This window comes from Archocentrus centrarchus, chromosome 11 (genome assembly GCF_007364275.1).
Source record: "Archocentrus centrarchus isolate MPI-CPG fArcCen1 chromosome 11, fArcCen1, whole genome shotgun sequence".
Taxonomy (NCBI): domain Eukaryota; kingdom Metazoa; phylum Chordata; class Actinopteri; order Cichliformes; family Cichlidae; genus Archocentrus; species Archocentrus centrarchus.
In genome coordinates this window covers 33820261-33839463 of record NC_044356.1, presented here as the reverse complement: position 1 = coordinate 33839463, position 19203 = coordinate 33820261, and the positions used below count along the sequence as shown (strand labels likewise).

The following is a 19203-nucleotide window of genomic DNA, read 5'->3' as shown; positions in this document are numbered from 1 at the left end:
TGCTTTCTTGGTTCCAGACCAGCTAGTAGAGTGCTGTAGTTTTTTTTGTTTTTTGTTTTTTTTTACAAAAACACAAAAAGCTTCCCAAACAATTACTTCGATCTCTGACGAGAAGAGCTTTTGCTCAAATGACCTAGAGACAAAAAATGCTACATTTTTTGAATTCTATAAAAGTTTGTACAAATCTGAGCAATGTGACAACTCCCAATTTTTAATGGAAACTTTTTTTTTTTTTCACAAATTAAGCTGCCTAATCTACCAGATGAAAAATGAAAGATCTAAACACAGAAATATCTGTGGCAGAGGTGGAGAGAGCCAGTAAATCTTTTCGGGTGGGAAAGCACCAGGCCCAGATGGGCTCACATCTGAATTTTACAGAGAATTTATTTCAGGGAAGCTAATATGTCCTTAATTCTTAAAAAAAAAAAAAAAAAAAAAAAACTCCAGAAAATTGTGGCTCTTATAGACACATTTCATTACCCAAATACAGTGGGGACCCCACGGTATTTGGAATGAACACTAATTGGAGGCCCATAAAATTTCTTTATATGCGATGATGTTTCATTATTTCTTTCCAGGCCAGCTATTTCAGTATGCAGACTCATCACAATTATTAATCAGTTTGGCTCATTCTCTGGGTACTTCTTGAAATCCAAGGCCATGCCCCTTGGGTAAACAACTCTACATTCCCAGCTCCCCTTTTAAGTGGTCTCCTGCAGGATTTAAATACTGGTATATTGGTATTGGTCTTGGTATATTTATTACACCCAGCTTCGATCAGATGTTCAGAGCAAACTTTATCCCACTATTTTGACAAAATTAAGCTAGACCCTGAATGCTGGAATTACCATCCCATATCTTGGTTAGGCAGAATTTCACTTCTTAAAATGACCATTCTCCCTCACTTGCTTTATCCCATTGGAATGATTCCTATTCTGTTCACTCAGAAGTGGATCCAAAAGCTATAAGGTTGGTTTAGTTCCTTTATCTGAAGCAAAAAAAAAAGGGGGGGGGGGGCCTTCATAAAAATGTCAACATTGCAGCTTCCAAGACACATGGGAGGCTTAGACCTTCTAGATCTCAAAAAATACCAAATGTGTTCTCTTCTTTATATACCCAAGAGTGGATATTCGGAAATCCATCCACAGTGCGGCTGGATATAGAGGCCTCACTATGCAGCTGCCCTCTTAAAAGTCTGCTTTTTCTTAAAAATATGAAAATGATAAATAAATGCTGTAACAATCCAATTAATGTTAATACAGTCAAGGCATCGAGAACAGTACAACATATTGAGGGGAAATCTGGGAAAACATCCCCCTTTACCCCCTTTGTCCATAACCCTGACTTTCTTCCAGGCATGCTGGATGTGGGTTTTGGGGAATGGGTGGCTAAAGGTATTTCTGCTTTTGGTAGTCTCCTGAAAGAGGGGATTCTCATGTCATTTAATCAAGTTATAGAAGCCTTTGGAATAGGAAAAAATAATCTTTTTGCTTTTTTTAGATAAGAGACTTTGTTAAAAAAGAAACAACTTTACTTGAGGACACTAAGATCTCAGGCATTGAAAAACTGTTTTTTGGAACTCGTGAAGTGTCGCTTAGTATGTGTTATGAAACATTAAAATGTCATTATAAGTCTGGCTTATTAAGTCTGGCCCAGACTTGGGTAGGAGAACTGGATACTGAAATCACAGAAGAAATGTGGAGCAGTATTTAGAACTCTGCACAAAAAAAAATTTCTGACTGTAGTCGCTCCTGAGCTTTACAACTTAAATTACTGCACACTTGGCCCCAAACTGGGTGTCTATGTTTATACCAGGCTCCTCTCCACAGGGCCCTAAATGTAAAATGCATGAAGGTAGCCTCATACACTGCCTCTGGTCATGTCCCAAGATTCAGGAATACTAGAAATCCGTTCTGGTTGAAATCAGGAAAATTATTAAAATTAACATCACTCTCAATCCAGTGTCTCTTCTCCTTGGTCTACCGAGTAAATATATTAAGAACAAAAACAAGAGTAAGTTGTATAATATTTTAACTTACTGTGCTCAAAATAATATTTTACTGTAATGAATTTCTAATAAGTCGCCTACTGTTTTTGGGCTTATTTTGGAATACATCCCATTTGACTTTTTAACATGCCTTGTCCACTCTAAGAGTGATATCTTTAGCTGCATATGGAAACTCTTCCTGGACTATACTGAAGGACACGTGTCTAGCATCATGTCTTGAGCATTTATTACCTCCTAATACTTGGACTTAAAAAATGATGAAAAAATATGTAAGCCCCCTAACTTTCTTTGGTCTTTCCTTTAATTTCCTTTCTTTCTTTTTTTTTTATTTTTTTGTTTGTTTGTTTGTTTTACTTTTTAATTATTATTATTTTTTGTAGACTGTGCTGCTGAGCCTTTGGGTTGTGTTCTTTTCTTAAAAATGAAAATTAATAAATATATTTGGGAACCCGTTTTTCAGCCGAGCACCGAGTGAGTTCTCAGTGGAAAAAAATCGAGCATTTGGCACCAGCACCGGCACCTGGTCAGTGGAAAAAGTGCCATTGTGTTGTTTTTCGGAGTGCTTATTGGATGAAGTCAAATTGTTAATAAAGATTGTCAGTAATAACATTTATTGAGATTTTTAGTTTTCTTTGCTCTTCTTTTTCACTGCATCCTTCAGCAACTGTTTTGGCCTTTGATGAATCAGCTGTTTCCTCTTCAGTGGCCAAACTCCAGTTTCATCTCTGTGAGAACAAACTTCTGACCACAGTCACGGTCCCTATAAATAACACAAATCTTAACAAATGAAAGGATAATCATCCATAAAAACAGGGGAAAAAACAACAAAAACTGAAAACAGCTACAGTGCTCTTTTTCAGCTAAGACACTGGTGACAAACATACACACATACAGCAACTCTAGACAAATTTCCTGAACATCTACAAGCAGCAGGTGAGTGAGCACCCGATCATCAACTGGCAGTTTATAATAAGCTACCATGCACTGTGGCTGAGCATGAGAAAGGGATCTCGATAAAACCCTTGAGCCCAAGACAGCTGCTTGTGGCTACAGTCACAGATGTCACAGAGGAACTCAGTTTGACCCTAAAGTGACCAAGCCATTCTAAATGACAGTTTATGCAGGCTCCATACCTACAGTGTTTTATTATGGTGGTCATCAACAATGGTTTCTAATCAGCTTTATGATCTTTATGCTGGTTCAAAAGGGCCACATTGCCTGAAGCTGCAGTCGCCTCTGCAACTCCATGATAATGCTGAGAAGTGAATAGAATAGAATGCCTTTATTGTCATTATACAGGATGTACAATGAGATTGGAGGGCCACTCCTGTTCAGTGCCATGTAACAGAAAATCAAACTCTCTAAAATAAAAATATTATAATCTAGTATAATCAATATAATCAAGAGATATACAGAAATAAACAATGTGTAAAATATACAAAAAATAGAATGTATAAAAATATATACATACAGTCATACATTGGTGCATCTGTACATTGTAAGAAAAGTAAATATGTGTATACATATAATGAAGATGATGAATATTGCACTTGGTGAATGAATATTGCACTAGTGAATGAATACTGGATATTACACAATATAGGAATGTTAGATATTGTTCAGTATGAAGAGATGTGGGTGTTGCACAGTTACAGTGGGTGAGTGTGTGAGTTCAGGGTGGTGATTGCTCTGGCGAAGAAACTGTTCTTGAGTCTGTTTGTTCTGGCTTTGATGCACCTGTAGCACCTGCCAGAGGGCAGCAGGTCAAACAGGTCAAAGCCAGGGTGTGAGCTGTCCTTGATGATGTTCCTGGCTCTGCTGATGCAGCGGGAGGTGTAGATGTCCATCAGGGAGGGGAGAGGGCAGCCAACGATTCTTTGTGCTGTCTTGACTACCCTCTGAAGCCTGACCCTGTCTGCCTCAGTGCAGCTGCCGTACCATACTGTGATACAGTACGTCAGCAGGCTCTCAATGGATAAGCGGTAGAAGGTCAGCAGCAGGTTTGAGTCCAAGTTGTTCTTCCTGAGGACCCTCAGGAAGTGAAGTCGCTGCTGAGCCTTCTTGATAACAGCTGTGATGTTATCTGACCAAGAGAGATCAGCTCCAAGTGCTCCGGTATCTTAAAAAATCTGACATACTGATATCTAGATTAGGATTAGAAGTGACAGATATATTTTAACTGCATGCAAGTTTCCCAATTCTTGCTGAGTAAATGAGGATAAAAAGAAGTTTAAGTTGTAATGTCAAAGCCGCCAGTCAGCGATTAGCCTATTTAGAGACAGCTTCATCTCTAAGGCTGAGCGCAGACATGCTCAAAGGAAGCTTATTTCTGCTCCTTGTGTCCTCAGCCTTATTCTTCTCATCAGCCCCCACAGCTTGCAGTCATAGTTGAGGGCAGGACTGTGGACTGACTCATAAATCGACAGCTTTGTCTTCATGCTCAGTTGTCTGTTCCACAACAAACCAGCTTCCACATCACTGCAGACCTGTCACCAATCTTTCTGTCTCCCACTCTCCCCTCACTCATGAGATGCTTAAACTCCCCCACTTATGCTAGTAACTTGTTTCCACCCTACCCCCTCTGTGAATGGGCACCTTATCACGGTGAAGGGGTATGCTTGCTAAAGTCATGCCAGGCACTTTGCTGGTAGGGTCTTCCAAGGCAAAGTGGTCCTGGTCAGCTGCCAGACTAACAATGACTTACTCTCTGATGTTAAAAAAAAAAAAAAAGGTAACAGCTCATTGTACCCGAGACAGGGTTAACAGTCCTGTAGGTGGTGCCATAGAGGTTTAGTGCTTTGTGGACTGGACAGCCCTAACAGTCCAATCTCTGGCTGCTAAAACTGGCAACAGTCCTCTTACACTCTTATTGCCTTTTACTGTCCCAACAATGACTAAAATACCTGTTCCCATTATTTAAGCTGCATTTCTGTCTGTGAATCACGTTTGGGTTTCAGGGAGTTGTAATATGGACTGGGATGTCTCTTCTGAGATAACAATTCTGAGCTCTTTTGACCCTAATGCATCCTTGTGTGAAACTGAAAAAACAGCTAACTTTTGTTTAAAAAAAAAAAAGACTCTAGAAGTTCTGTTGAGTCAAATACATAGCAGGAAAAATTTCTGTGATTAAAAACAACACATAAATATATACACTGTGGCTCATAAATGTTCCGTTCAGTCACTTGAAGCTTATACCACTCCAGAAATACAAAATAGATTTTTTTTTAATTTTATTTTTAAAATTTGTAGCTGTGAACAATCAGTCTTTACCAACATCTTTATATGTTTATTATGTTGTTCAATAAACAATCAAGAAATAATAAGAAAAACACTCAATTTGATTAAAAAAAAAAACATGGAAAACCAGAAACTATTTTTACTTGTAGAGCTCTCAGAATAATTTATTTGTACTGAAAAAATATTTTGCTAATTATAAACTTAATCAATTTCCTGATGATGGAATTCTGGATTGAGTTTTCTTAAACTTTGTCAGGAGAAACTTTCAGCTCTGAGATTTTGAGACACTGTTCCTAGACTAGCAGAAAGTCCTGTCCCCAGAGAGGGTGCTGGTTTCTCTGCTGGAGCTTCTAAGTGTCAGTATGAAGAGTTTTACATGTTTTGTTAAGCTGATTTAAAAGTGATAGATGGAAATCTAAAGGCTCTGTTCTAGTTTAAATATAAAAGAGTCAAATGAACATGTCTGCATGAGAGCAGTCACCCTGACCGACAGGCAACTCATCTTTACAGTAATTTCACCTTGAAGGCCTCAAACATTCACCGCAACTCCAATTCTGCCACTCTGTCTGTAACATCTCTGAAAAATTGGTAACATGAAAATACTTTAACAGCTTCATGAAGCAGCAGCATCTCAAACTGAGATCTTAACAGTACTTAATGAACCCTGACACACCAGCAGGGGGTGTTGTGTCTGCAGCTCACAGCTGGATGAAATCAGGTTGAAGTCCTTCCTGTCTCTTCAAGTTGAGGGTGACAGCTGAGTCTTTTACAGGTTGTTCTTCACCGTGGACCTTCATGTGTGAGTCCACTGAACGTTTCTCCTGGTACCTCTTCCCACACACCTGACAGCTGTAGGGTTTCTCCCCAGTGTGCGTCAGCATGTGTCTTTTTAGGTCAATCTTCTGCACAAAGCCTTTGCTGCAAAGCTGGCAGCTGTACAGTTTCTCTTTCTTGTGGAACCTCTCATGTGTTTCCAGTGAGATTTTCTGGCGAAACCTCTTCCCACAAAGGCTGCAGATGAATGGCTTCTCGCCTGTGTGGATCCTCATATGAGAGTCCAGGTTTCCAATCTGCCTGAAGTTCTTCCCACACTCTCTGCAGGTGTATGGCTTCTCTCCAGTGTGGATCCTCTTGTGCACATCCAGGTGTTGGCTCATGGTGAATTTTTTACCACAGACCTCACAGGAGTATATTCGCGGTTTCCCTCCAACGTGGCTCTTGATGTGCCTCTTCAGGACCGTGTTTTCTATGAAAGTCTTTCCACAGAACTCGCAGATGAATGGCCGCTCACCAGCGTGCAGCTTCATGTGTCTCTCAAGCGAGCCCTTCCTGGGAAAGTCCTTTCCGCAGTCTTTGCAGCTGAAAGGTTTCTGGCCAGTGTGCGTCCTCATGTGGATCTCCATGTCCCTGAAACTGATGCCACAGATGTCGCAGATCCGACTGGTTTCTCTGTGACTCTGGATGTGAAGCTGCAGACTCTCGGAAGACTCAGCGCGCTCTCCACAGATGCCACATAGACAATCAGGGTGGTTTAGATGTGTCTCTGCGTGCCGCACAAAGTTCCCTTTGTTGTGAAAAGCATTGCTGCAGACCTTGCAGCAGTGAGAAGGGGTCAGACTGGGTTTCCTGTGTTGGTTACTGATGGTAGGCTGCTCATCTGACCCATGGCTCCGGATGTGTCGCCTCAGCGCAACACTTTTTGTGAAGCATTTCCCACAGACACTGCAGCTGAATGGTGTCTGTCCATCATGAGCTTTCATGTGTCGCTCAAGTGAGCTGCCTTGGCTGAACTCCTTATGGCAGATGTTGCAGGTGAATGGCTTCTCTGCCGTGTGGATCCTCATGTGCGTCACCATGTTGCCCTTCTGGTTGAAGCCTTTCCCACAGACGAGGCAGGTGAAAGGCTTCTCTCCAGTGTGTAGCCTTCTGTGTGTCTCCTGAGCTCGGATTGAGGGAAATTTCTTGCCACAGACGTCACATGTCCTGGTGGTGTCGCGGTGCATCTGTAGGTGCAACTTCAGGTCGTCACTGGACTCAAAACCCTCACCACACAGACCACACAGACAGTTGGCCTCTTTCAAATGTTTCTCCACATGCTTCATTAAAAAGCCTTTCCTGTCGAAGGACTTCCCACACACTCTGCAGCAGTGAGAAGCCGACTGTTTGTCGTTCTCACATTCTTCATCTTCATTTGGATCATCTGGAGAGGCCGGCTGGCGGTCCAATTCAGAGGTGGTCTGTGGTCTGGAGGAGGTGCCAGGCAAAATCTCCTTCAGTCGGTTGTCTATCGAGTTGTCTGCCTTCAGACATTTCTCATCAGAGTGATTCGTGACGCCAACTGACAAACACAACTCTGGAGAGAAAACACATGACACGTGATTATTTGAACCATGTGACCCTGCAGCTGGGAAAAACATTGATGTTTCCATATCAATATCATTTATCATTTCAAATAAAATATTTTAGAAAATGTTGTTCATCTCAAGTTTGATTAGTTGCCTAAACTCTTTGTTCACTAAACTTGTGCCAGTATTTGCAGTCCTGCCCACATGCTCCGCCTGCTCAGTCCACACACTTGTGCTTCCTGTCACTGCCGTAGTTTCAAAGGAATCATTTTCTTGCTGATGTTGGATTAAACTTACTCAACTATTGTTACCTGATATTTGTATATTACATTAATGTTGATATCAATGTTGTAAGGATATTTAAACTTTATATTTTTGCTTGTTTCTGCAAAGATTTTCTTTCAACTAAGTGACTTATTCTATTGCAATGACACTCTATTGTCTCTCCCTGAGTTTGGGTAATTACATAAATTAGCAAAAGAAACCTTTACAATACCACCAAAATAATACATTATTCAATTGTCACATATTACAAATATAATTAAATGAATTATTAACCAAAAGTATCTTTTTACAGTTACTTTATGAAGCAGATTTCTTAGTCCACAAGTTATGGAGTCAATTACAAAAAATACAAAGCTTGTCTGACTTGCATATACAGTACTGTGAAAAGGTTTTGAGTTACCACTCATTTCTTTAGATTTTGATAGGAAAATTGGAAAAAGGTGCAGTGATTTACTGAAACGTGCAAACATACATGGAAATCCAGTACAGCCCCTGCAAAAACATGGACAGATCTAAACATATTTGGTATGAGAACCTTTGTTCTTCAGCACAGCCTGAACTCTCTGAGGCAGCTTTCTGTCATTTCTTTAAGCTGATTTTCTTCTTGAAGGACATTTAAAGCTCTTCTTTGGATGTTTGTGCCTTTTGTTCTGTTCTCTGTCAGGATGATCCCACACTGCTTCAATATTGCTGAAGTCCGGGCTCTGGGGAACCCAATCCATGAATGATAGTGTTCCTCTATGAGTTCTTCTATCCAGGTATACTTTTACTGCACTGGCAAAATGGAAAAACTAGAAAATGAAGCTGCTGCTAATCAAATGCTTTCTAGACGGTATTGCATGGTGAATCAAAATCTGATGGCACTTCCATCAATTTTGACAATATCTCCAACACCACTGGCTGAAATGCAGCTCCAAACCATGACAGAGCCTCCAAAGTGTTTAACAGATGGCTGTAGACGCACACATCTTTCCTGACCTCCTCTGTACATACTGATGAAGATTTCAACCAAAAATTTCACATCACTCATGTGAAATCACTCTATCAGAGCTGTTGATGCTGATTTTCACTCCAGTTCTTGTGTAATGTGGCATACATGAGCCTTTCCTCCCTGTTTTCATTCCTTAAGAATGGCTTCTTGACAGCCACTTATAACATTGCTGATGAGACTTCAGTGAACAGTAGATGGATCAGCTGAAGGTCCAGATGCATCCCTCAGGTCCTATGTCAAGCTTGTTTCTTGAGGATGTGATGTTCAGATACTGTTCATTTCCTATAGATAGTTCTTCTGTCCTGCACCCCTAGATTTTTTTAAGGTCACACTGCATACCATGCTAAGATATGCAATGTTTTTGGATAATAGCTCTTTGGGAATTTGTTGGTACAGAAATTGTTGTTGGTACAGAAATACTATTTTAGAAATACCATTTTATGCTATCAAACTGAGTTATGTTTGGCATTTTTCATAGATTTGACTAAAGAAATGGGAACAAATTATTTGTTTTTGTGACAGGCTGGTATATGCACAGTACTGTACACGTTCATACGTTCCCATGCGCACACACACACACACACACACAGAGTTGTTTCCATCCTGTTTTTTTCTTACTGCTCATCTCCCTGGTGACTTCCTGCTTTCTCTCCCTTCAGTACCACCTTCACTCACTCTGTCTCTTCCACTTGTATGCAGTCCTGCTTTCTGATGAGAGTTCAGTTATAATCACTGCTCAAGAAAAGCTCTGAGAACTTTCTGCTCTGAACCCAATGTCGCATGTTTCATTCATTTCTGGAGGTTCTGTATCCTGATAGCTTGCTGAGTTTGGGAGTGCCTCAGCAGTGTAGGGGATAAAGATGAAATACAGACTGCTGTGTTCTTCATAATACAATGTTGTGCCGTTTGGATAATCTGGCCCTGTACACAAGGTGCCTGATGACCAGCACAACTGCTCTACTTCTTGTTAATCAAATGTAAGGAAAACTACAGTGTTAAGAATAAGATTTTTGTATTTTAGAAATACACAGAGCATGTTTTCTTTGTCTCTGACCATCTCCAGCATCAGTTTCATCTTGATGGCTCATCTCCTCCATTCAGAGCCACAGTTTAATATGGTTGTGTTCTCTTCCAGAATCAGCTCACTGTGATTTGAATCTTAAGTGTTCTGAATTAGTCCTTCACTCGAGTTTTTGTTGAAATATTTATGTGTGAGTTTGTAGCACAACCTGAGAGTGCCCAACATGATTTACGAGCTAAAATCTCAGAGCTTTGAATTGATAGAGAAACACAACCGTGTTAAAAAAAAAAAAAAAAAAAAAACTCCATTAAACATACAGTAGTCACAGTACTCTAAAGGCAAGAACTGCTTAAGTTCACTGAGAAAAGTAAAGTGAAGGCGCAGTGGGAGCTTCTGCGGTTTAAAAACTAAATGTCTCACCGGGAGGTGGGACTGATTATGAGTCCCGAATATGACCTTAGTACTAAAACTCCTTAATGCCGCTCCCAGGTGGCGCAGGGAGCGCGCCCTCACACGGGACTTATTGAGGCTGTGGGATGCGGACACTGACCTCTCCGCTCCGTTCTGGGACTGTCGCCGGGCTCTTGTATGCCTCTCGCGGCCGCTCTGCTCGCTTCGAAGGCGTTGAGGATGAGCTCGGCGGCCGCGGAGAGCCGCTCCGTCAGCAGCTCCCGCAACTCCCGCAGCTCCGCCTGGCCGCGGTCCTGCAGGAGCCGGAAGATCTCCTGAGCAGCCGCCGCCATCTGCTGCTCGATGGCGGCCTTCAGCCTGCGGCTCTCGGACCGCTTTTTCGACATTTTTCGTTTTTCGCACCGAACAAAGAGCAGAATGTAAACAACACAAGACACTTCCGGGATCAGCGGGAGGCGGACGCTCTGATAGCGTCATTTCCTGCACCAACCGGAACGTGGCTCTACGGTTGCTAGTATGTGAGTAACTTAAGCAGTTTGAAAGCTTTTTTGTGTAATTTTGTTTGTTTTGTTTTTTTGTCTCCTTTTTGCTTCAACGTATCCGGCTTTTACTTTTCACTTCGAATGTCGTGTAAACGCTTCAAATTTCACAACGCATCACTGTTGACCAAACTCCCTTCAAAAAATACCTCCGTTTAACCTTTCTTTCCACAGAGATTTATAACTCTAGCAATAAATCTGTAGGTCTGGTGTCAGCAACTAACTTTAAATGCATGTGGAGGACTTGGAAAAGATGCCACGAAGTTCTGCAAACGGTGTAACGTCTGCCCAGCTGACAGGTATCCTTCCACTGTTTGTATAAAGATGAAATGGTCACGTTTCACAAATAATAACAGCTATCTATCAAATTTAAAACAATAATTAAAAAAAATTAAAACACCTCACATTTTCTAATGCTGTTTCTCCAGGTTTAGTTCTGGCATAAAACAGAAAGCAGGCATGTACCAGCTGATCTGAGAGGTCTGGATTTTATTTTATTTTTTTCAATTATGTCAGGATATCCGAATATCCGATCCGATGCACAGATTTAGCTAGCTATCTTTCAGTACAACTCTTTAATGTTATTATTTTTACAGGATTTAAAAAAAAAAAAAAAACTTTTTTACTTCATGTAATTCACTGACGTTGTTTCACTTGCTGTTTTTAGCGACACTGCTTTGGCTCCATACGGGAGCCTTCACTGTATTTCCGGTTACACTGTGCTCTTATTCTGAAGTACACAGGAAGCATCCCTGTCGCACCGTTAGCTGTTAGCAATATTGAGCGTTCCCAGCGAGGTCCTCCCGGTCCTGAACATGTCCCGTGTCCAGAAGCTGCGGCTCTTTGTCAGCCAGCGACTCAACGCGGCGGTCGAAGAGATTTTAGCTGCTTTTGAAAAGATAATCGTGAAGTATGAGCAGGAGGCGGCTCTGAGCCTGGAGGTGATCTCCCGCCAGCACGCGCTGCTCTGCGCGCTCCGCAGCCCGCTCATGGAGTTGCCGTCGGCAGGTAAGCCTCACCTGAGGGGTCTGGGCTCCGGTGCGGTCCTGATGTTTCTGTATGTGAGACCTTTGCTTATACTGATGCAGGGACCGCAGGCAGCAGGATCTATAAAGGGCTTATATAAAATAAAGAAACGCCCTGTTTTGTCTTTGTGAATCTGCGTTATTGTACCGACATTATTATGAATGCGGTTCTTTTTGGCCAAACATCTTGATAAAACTGTGATGTTATATAAGTTTCTGCTGCCCTCTTGGCCAGATCTCTCATGGAAAATACATTTTTCATGTCAGTGACACTTTTTTACCTGGACAAATAAAGCGTGTTTAAAGTTGAGTCTGCCAAAAACGATCGCAGCTTCTTATGATACGAATGTTCTTTCTCAGAATGACTTGATATCATTCACAGGAGCTTTGTTTGACCGATTATAGGCCAACAAGTATTTTATAATAGTTTAAGTACTGGTAGTCATTTAATGGCACAACGCCAGAACGGCTGGTAGGCTTCAGAGGTCAGGGGCAAATTCAGGGTTACAGTAATAGTCCTAATCTCAGGGTGCCGGAGAAAGTGAAGTTACACTATATCACCAAAAGTATTTGCTTGTCTGTCTTCACACGCATGTGAACTTGAGTGATATCCCATTCTTAATCCATAGGGTTTAATATGACGTCGGCCCATCCTTTGCAGCTGTAACAGCTTCAACTCTTCTGGGAAGGCTTTCCATAAGGTTTAGGAGTGTGTTTATCAGAATTTTTAGCCATTCTTCCAGAAACACATTTGTGAGGTCAGACACTGATGTTGGACGAGAAGGCCTGGCTTGCAGTCTCACTCTAATTCATCCCAAAGGTGTTCTCTCAGGTTGAGGTCAGGACTCTGTGCATTCCAGTCAAGGTCTTCCACACCAAACTCGCTCCATGTTTTTATGGTCCTGTCTTTGTGCACTGGTGCGCAGTCATGTTGGAACAGGATGGGGCCATCCCCAAACTTTTCCCACAAAGTTGGAAGCATGAAATTGTCCAAAATATCTTGGTATGCTGAAGCATTAAGAGTTCCTTTCCCTGGAACTAAGAGGCTGAACCCAACTCCTGAAAAACAACCCCACACGATAATCCCCACCACCACCAAACTTCACACTTGGCACAATGCAGCCAAACAAGTACCGTTCTTCTTTGAACCGCCAAACCCAGATTCATCCATCAGCTTGCCAGATGGAGAAGCATGATTCATCACTCCAAAGAACACGTCTCCACTGCTCTAAAGTCCAGTGGCGGTGTGCTTTACACCCCCGCATCCAACTCTTTGCATTATACTTGGTGATGTGAGGCTTGGATCCAGCTGCTGATTGACAATTGACTCTGCAGAAAGTTGGTGACCTCTGCGCACTGTGTGCCTCAGCATCTACTGACCCCACTCTGTGATTTTATGTGGTCTACCACTTCATGGCTGAGTTGCTGTTGTTTCTGATCACTTCCACTGTGTTATAATATCACAAACAGTTGACTGTGCAATATTTAATAGTGAGGAGCTCCTGAGAGGTTTTATGGGCAAAGTAGCTTCACAGAGAGAAACATTAAAGGACAGAAAAGTCATTTCAAAGACTCTTGGCTTAGAAGCCATGAGTAATTCTGAAGTCCACCGATACAGGGCTTTATCACGTAGGAGTGGAAAGTTAAAAGTATTTTTAGAGCTCAGCATGTTTCTAAATTATAAAGGCATAAAATATTATCAGTGTTTACATTTTTTGTTTATGTCTTAAAAAGTTGGAAACACCCTGCACCTATTTTTAAGCTTGAATCAAGGTAAACTGTGGCTCAAAAACCGTTCATGTTTTTCTGCAGATGTCTTCACGCATCAGCTAGACGTGAGGAAAGAAGCTGTTCCACCCATCCACTCGGACCCGAACCCAGATCTGAACCTGAACCTGGAGCCCTCACATGCGAAAGAGGAACAGGACAGAGAGCAGCTCCAGGATCTGGACGAGGCCGACATCATCCAGTTCACGTATAGTTCCAGGTGTGCAGTGAGGTCAGGTGAGGGTCTAGATTTTCCAACTAAACCAGAACCAGCAGATCCAGATCAGGATGTCCAGCCGGTGTTGTCATCTGAGACTGAAGACAGTGAGGACTACAGTAAAGACCCCAATGACCCCACTCTCAGACCTACATCTGACAAACCGCAGACTGCTTGTAGACCGGGATCCGGGATCAGCTGCCGGGTCTGCAGCCGCACCTTTAAAGCTTACAGGTTTTTATTGAGACATGTTAAAACTCACCTGCAGGAGGCGCAGAAGGTCTGTGGTCTATGTGGGAAAAGGTTTGAGGCTGATGACAGCCTGAAGTTTCACCTCCAGACTCATCGGAGGAGGAGGGAGGAGCAGTACCAGACCAGGACTCGGAGCAGAAAGAGGCAGGCTCAGCTGGACTCAGAGGATCAGAAATCCAAGAGCTGTGACGACCATGGGAAAATGTTCCTTCGGGTGATGAAGAAGAGGCACATGTGCAGGGAAGACCAGGACCCAGAGAGTCCAGGTGGAACAATGAAGAAGAAGAAGAAGAGATGCTGAAGGATGTTTTCATTTTGTTCAGTTGTTTATTATTAAATGATTCAAATGTCTTGTTTCACACAGAAATAATCTGAGAGCTTCAGCAATCAGCTGGAATTTTCTTAAAAAATATTTGAAGGTTTGCAGAGTGATAAATGTTCCAATAATCTAAAAACTGTTCACGGAAAAGCATCATAAAATTTTTTTTTTTTTACAAAGTTTAGGATTGTTTCCTCGCAAATGTTTGATTTTAAAGAAGAAGGAAGAAATAAGTTTTTCAGAAGAAAAACATTTATATAATAAAAATGTTGCACATTTAGATGTAAAATTTTACAAAATCTACTTTGGACATTTTTCCTCACCTTATTTTTTCTTTTTTTTGTAAATGGGCTGGTTTTTATGACACTTTTCTCCTCTGTGTACTCAGAGCACTTTATACACCCGCACATTTACACACAAGTTCTTTTTTCTGTACGAAGTGCCTTTGTCTCACACTCACTCACACAGATGTGTCGTGGGCATCTTACCCAAGGACAGACAGACTGGAGTAACTGGGAATCAGTCTACCAACCTCCGATTGGTAAACAGCCCTCTCTACCACGTGAGCCACAGCCACCCCCAACAGTTACAGTGTTGTTTAGTTTTATAAATAAAACCATTTTTTGAGATACTTGTGTTATTTTACTGTTTCCACAATTAAAGTAAGATGATGGAGAAACGGGTAGCTTTCTGAGTGTTTTCTGGTTCTTTACAGTTCTGTAGTAACTTCTGATTGTTGACATTTTGCAGCTTTTTGTCAGAAATGTTTCTTTAGTTTGCAGATTCACAGATGCTGCTGCTGGTTTTCTGTCCAGTTTTTTAGTTTCTTGTATTCTTGTTGTTTGGTAATCTGGACCCTGTTCCATGAAGCAGGTTCAACAAAGTCTGAGTTTATTCTTAAATTCTGAGATCAGCAGCTCTGAGTTTCCAGAAAGATTGTCAGAGTTAGTTCAGTCAGCTCTGAGCATGTTCAGACATTTCATGATAAAATGTTTGACATTCTATCAAACATTTTATTCTGTCTGTGGTCATCATTCAGCCAGCTTCAACTTTGATTAGAGGAAGCTGAATCCTAATTTTACATTTGATTTTAAGTCATGATTCAGCTGAAACCTGACAGGTCAAAATGTTGAAGAGAGAAAGTGAAGATAAAATGTGGAGAAACAGACCAAAGTTTACTGATGGACCTGTGATATTAGTTACCCAGATAGCAACAGACTCGGCCAGATCCACCCTCAGCTCAGTTTCTATTCGGTAACAGCCTCATTTTTTGTTCTTTCTGCTGTTACTGGATTAAAAACTCTGCTCTAATGTTCCCAGTGTGAGCATTTCTAATGTGAGCTTCAATGATAGATGATGGCTCTCTGACAGCCAGCACCTGTTAAAGGTCAGAGTTCAGCTACAGTAAAAATTCAGGACAGCGTTCCAAGTCTGTAATGAATGGAAATTTTATCCATGAAAAAAACACGTTAGAAGAAATGTCTCAGCTATTATAGAGTTTAGATATTTACAGATCATTTTGGAAGGTGGAGACATTCTGAATAAGGAACTGGAAGTTGTTACAGTTACAGACTATGTCGTGACAAAATGAGCCACTATGATCAAGAACAGATCTGGATGGAATGAGCTGGGAAATGAGAGGAGTTGACCTGGATTCGGGCCTGATCTGGCCTGGAGTTGTGATCCTTATCCAGTTTGGATCCATCCTGCTGTGCAAGTGGACCCGGACTTGGTCTTTTGATTCGTGATGGAGCTTATGATTCCTTCAGGTTGATTTGGGTCGAACCACTGAGACTGATTTAGGTGACTGTCGGTGAAAATATGTCAAGCTTCACACTCTGTACCTTTAAAATGTTGTTTGGTGTCCTTTAATGACTGAATCTCAATCTGTGAACACATTTCAACATGAAATGTTGAAATGATCACTCTTCCTTGTTTGGCATCACTTATCAGGAGAAGCCGTCACTCAAAAATGGTTATCAACTGGCCCTCTTTGACCCTCTGGAGTCCACTGACATGCAGGCGTGTCCAAATTACATCATTGATGTAAGATGATGTAGCAGCATGACTCAGCCTCACTGAATCTCTTCAACTTGTTTTGAAAGTGTGAACTTCAAACAGAGTTATGATCAATAATTTATGCCATGCTCTTTTCTCAATATTGTCCTCAGGTGTGATGCGTGTTTGGTGCAGGAAGAAACAGTAAAAAAAACAAGATCTTCCAAAAAAAAAAAATCATGACATACCCTTTCCTATTGGTGGAAAAATGCACCACAATCAATCAACCAATCAAAACATTATATGGCAGCTGTGGCATTTGGTTGGTAAAAGTTGTGGGAGTGACGGGGCAAAAGACAGACAGTGATATTTAGGGCAAGGTTTGAAATTTGAGAGATCTGAGTGTGTGGAGTGTGTAGTGTAGTGTGTTTAGTGTGTTGTGTAGTCAGACAAGACAGACAGTGCTAAAAAGCCACCAAAGACAGACTTGAACGTAATCGCTGTTTCCAGGTATACAACAGGAGGAGGGACAAATGGAAGTGTCAGGCCTGTGCTGGGCCTCTCTGTCTGTGCTGGACAGGAACTGTTTTTTGGAGTGGCACAAATAATTTGTGTGTCATCTTATGGTGACACCTGATTGTTCTGTACAAAAACACCTGAGGCATTGCCTGCATTTCAGTGTGAATAGTTGTGTTTAACTTTGCTAAATTTGTACATATGATTTTAAAATTACAATTTATACTTGTATTTTAAGTTATAAAAATAGTTTGATAAACATGTTTGTGGTTTTCAGAGTGAAAAAAATCCACTTTGATTTAATGTTTTTTGTGTGATTTTTGAAGTTCAGTGCACTAATACAGTTTGTCAAAAATAAAATATAACTGTGCAGTCACATGAATTATGAAATGATACCAAACAAGGCAAAGTAAACAGTTTAGGGTGAAATATAAAAGTAAAATCAAAAGCAGTCAAAAAGTCTAAAAGATCAAATTTGGCAAATTATTGGCATGGACAACAGGGCTTGTGTGTTATCTCTGTTATTCAGTGTAAAGAGAGTGACATGTTTGTGAGATGGACAACTTTCAAGTAAGCTAAAACATCTGCTGGGGTGGATTTGTTCTGCCCAGCAACATTTCTTGTTTGCAAATATCAGTGACCACTGTGTGGTAGCTGCAGTCAGACAATCAAAACTCCTGAAGACCACAAATAGTGATGGACTCATTTCTAATCCTGTCCATCCCGGTCACGCTCAGTGAAGATCGGGACATCTTCAGCTCTGCCACCTCCAGCTTGGCGTCCTGTCTTTGTGTTAGTTCCAGCATCTCCAAAACATCCATCATAGCAGGTCTCACTACCATCTTGTAAACTTTCCCTTTCACTCCTGCTGCTCTCCTTCCATCACAGATCACCCCTGACACTTACCTCCACCCTGCCCGCACTCTCTTCTTCACCTCTCTTGTGCGCTGTGTGTCACGGCTCAGCTGTGTGGCAGGCAAAATAGGACCAAAACCCAGAACTTTGAGACCAAAGCGTAAATTTAAACACAGCTTCACCACTCACAGGTGAGGATATACAATACACAAACTAGATTTAGCTGACAGAAACATTAAAACCTGGAGACAACATGGAAACCCACAGAACAAAGAAACACACAGCGTAACAAAGAACGGGGCTGAGATAATAAATTCACGAGGTAACAATGAGAGAGTGGAGACAGCAGGAGAGAACCGGTGAACTGAATCTTAACTAATAAGAGAAGCAAAACGGAACACAAAGCACATGACGCAAAGGGGCTGGCAAAGGAAAACAGGAAGCAAGTAAACAAGGAAACAGAAATGCAGACTTGACACATCACAGGGAGGCAGAGGGAGGAACTAAAGCACTAGAAACTGAGAAGACGGTGAAATATACTTAAACTGAAAATATACAAGAAACTATGTAAACACCAGGCAAACCAAGGATCTCAAAACTCAGTCAGTTGCTTTGGAAAGGTGGCCCCATGTATTTAAACTCATCTGCCTTCACTACCTCTGCTCCTTGCAGCTTCACCTTTCCACTCGTCTCCCTCTCATTCATGCTTATGTATTCAGTTTCCTGCTACTGACTTTCACTCCTCTTCTCTCCAGAACAAACCTCCACCTCTCCAGGCTCTCTTCCACCTGCTCCCTATTCTCACTGCAGGTCACAATATTGTCTGTAAACATCATAGTCCACAGAGACTCCTGTCTGACCTAGTCTTTAGCTGCAGCAAGTCAGCATGGCGGTGTACCCTGGTAAGAAGTGAACCATCTTTTGGATGAAAAGACCAGAGCTGACCCTGACGTTAGCTGGATAAGTCAAAATCCTGCTTCCAATCTTCTGGTATGGGGTGGCTGTGGCTTAGGGGGTAGAGCAGATCATCTGCTAGTTCAATACCTGGCTGCTTCAGTCTGTGTGACAAAGTATTCTTGGGCAAAATACTGAAGCCAAAGTTGTTCTTCAATGTGTTCATCAGCATGTGAATGTTGGATAGAAAGCACTTAGGTGTGGAATGAAGTGTTTGTATGAATGGGTGAATAAGGTGTATTGTATAAGTGAAAGGGCTATATCATTACCAGTCCATTTAGCCAGACATTTTGTTCTTCTGCACAGATGTCTAATGAACAACTTTGAATAAAATAACATGTTCTAGTTACATAAAATAAAAATGTAAACTAAACAAAAATTGGGCACAAATCCCTTAAAATAACATTTTTATTCATAAGAGTTCTGCAAGTTTTAATATCATTCTTCAGCTTACAGAGATTCT

The 19203-nt window shown here is 41.4% G+C and overlaps 2 protein-coding genes across 6 annotated transcripts; one reads left to right on the top strand and one right to left on the bottom strand.

The window, feature by feature from the left end:
* Positions 1–5265: 5265 nt before the first annotated feature.
* Positions 5266–10745, bottom strand: LOC115788766 (gastrula zinc finger protein XlCGF57.1-like). Its single transcript, XM_030741938.1, has 2 exons — positions 10438–10745; positions 5266–7598 (listed from the first exon to the last, which is right to left on the bottom strand). Exons 1-2 carry the CDS (start codon positions 10682–10684, stop codon positions 5944–5946), a joined length of 1902 nt encoding a protein of 633 aa, XP_030597798.1. The 5' UTR covers positions 10685–10745; the 3' UTR covers positions 5266–5943.
* Positions 10746–15087, top strand: LOC115788788 (zinc finger protein 202-like). Of its 5 annotated transcripts, none has more exons than XM_030741979.1 (5): positions 10746–10816; positions 11012–11136; positions 11266–11317; positions 11574–11845; positions 13675–15087. In XM_030741979.1, the coding sequence occupies exons 4-5, from the start codon at positions 11653–11655 to the stop codon at positions 14397–14399; spliced, it is 918 nt and encodes a 305-aa protein (XP_030597839.1). In that variant the 5' UTR covers positions 10746–10816; positions 11012–11136; positions 11266–11317; positions 11574–11652; the 3' UTR covers positions 14400–15087. The 5 variants fall into 5 exon arrangements, with proteins under 5 accessions (XP_030597839.1, XP_030597843.1, XP_030597842.1 ...); XM_030741980.1 differs by having other exon boundaries at positions 10785–10812; XM_030741981.1 differs by having other exon boundaries at positions 10796–10816; positions 11042–11136.
* The last annotated feature ends 4116 nt before the right edge of the window (positions 15088–19203 follow it).

Excerpts from the sequence above, each read along its gene's own strand:
- LOC115788766 (XM_030741938.1), bottom strand. The coding sequence starts at position 10,684 with ATGTCGAAAAAGCGGTCCGAGAGCCGCAGGCTGAAGGCCGCCATCGAG. Across the intron at positions 7,599-10,437 it reads TCCCAGAACGGAGCGGAGAG|AGTTGTGTTTGTCAGTTGGC; the intron begins GTCAGTGTCCGC and ends TTTTCTCTCCAG.
- LOC115788788 (XM_030741982.1), top strand. The coding sequence starts at position 11,653 with ATGTCCCGTGTCCAGAAGCTGCGGCTCTTTGTCAGCCAGCGACTCAAC. Across the intron at positions 11,846-13,674 it reads CATGGAGTTGCCGTCGGCAG|ATGTCTTCACGCATCAGCTA; the intron begins GTAAGCCTCACC and ends GTTTTTCTGCAG.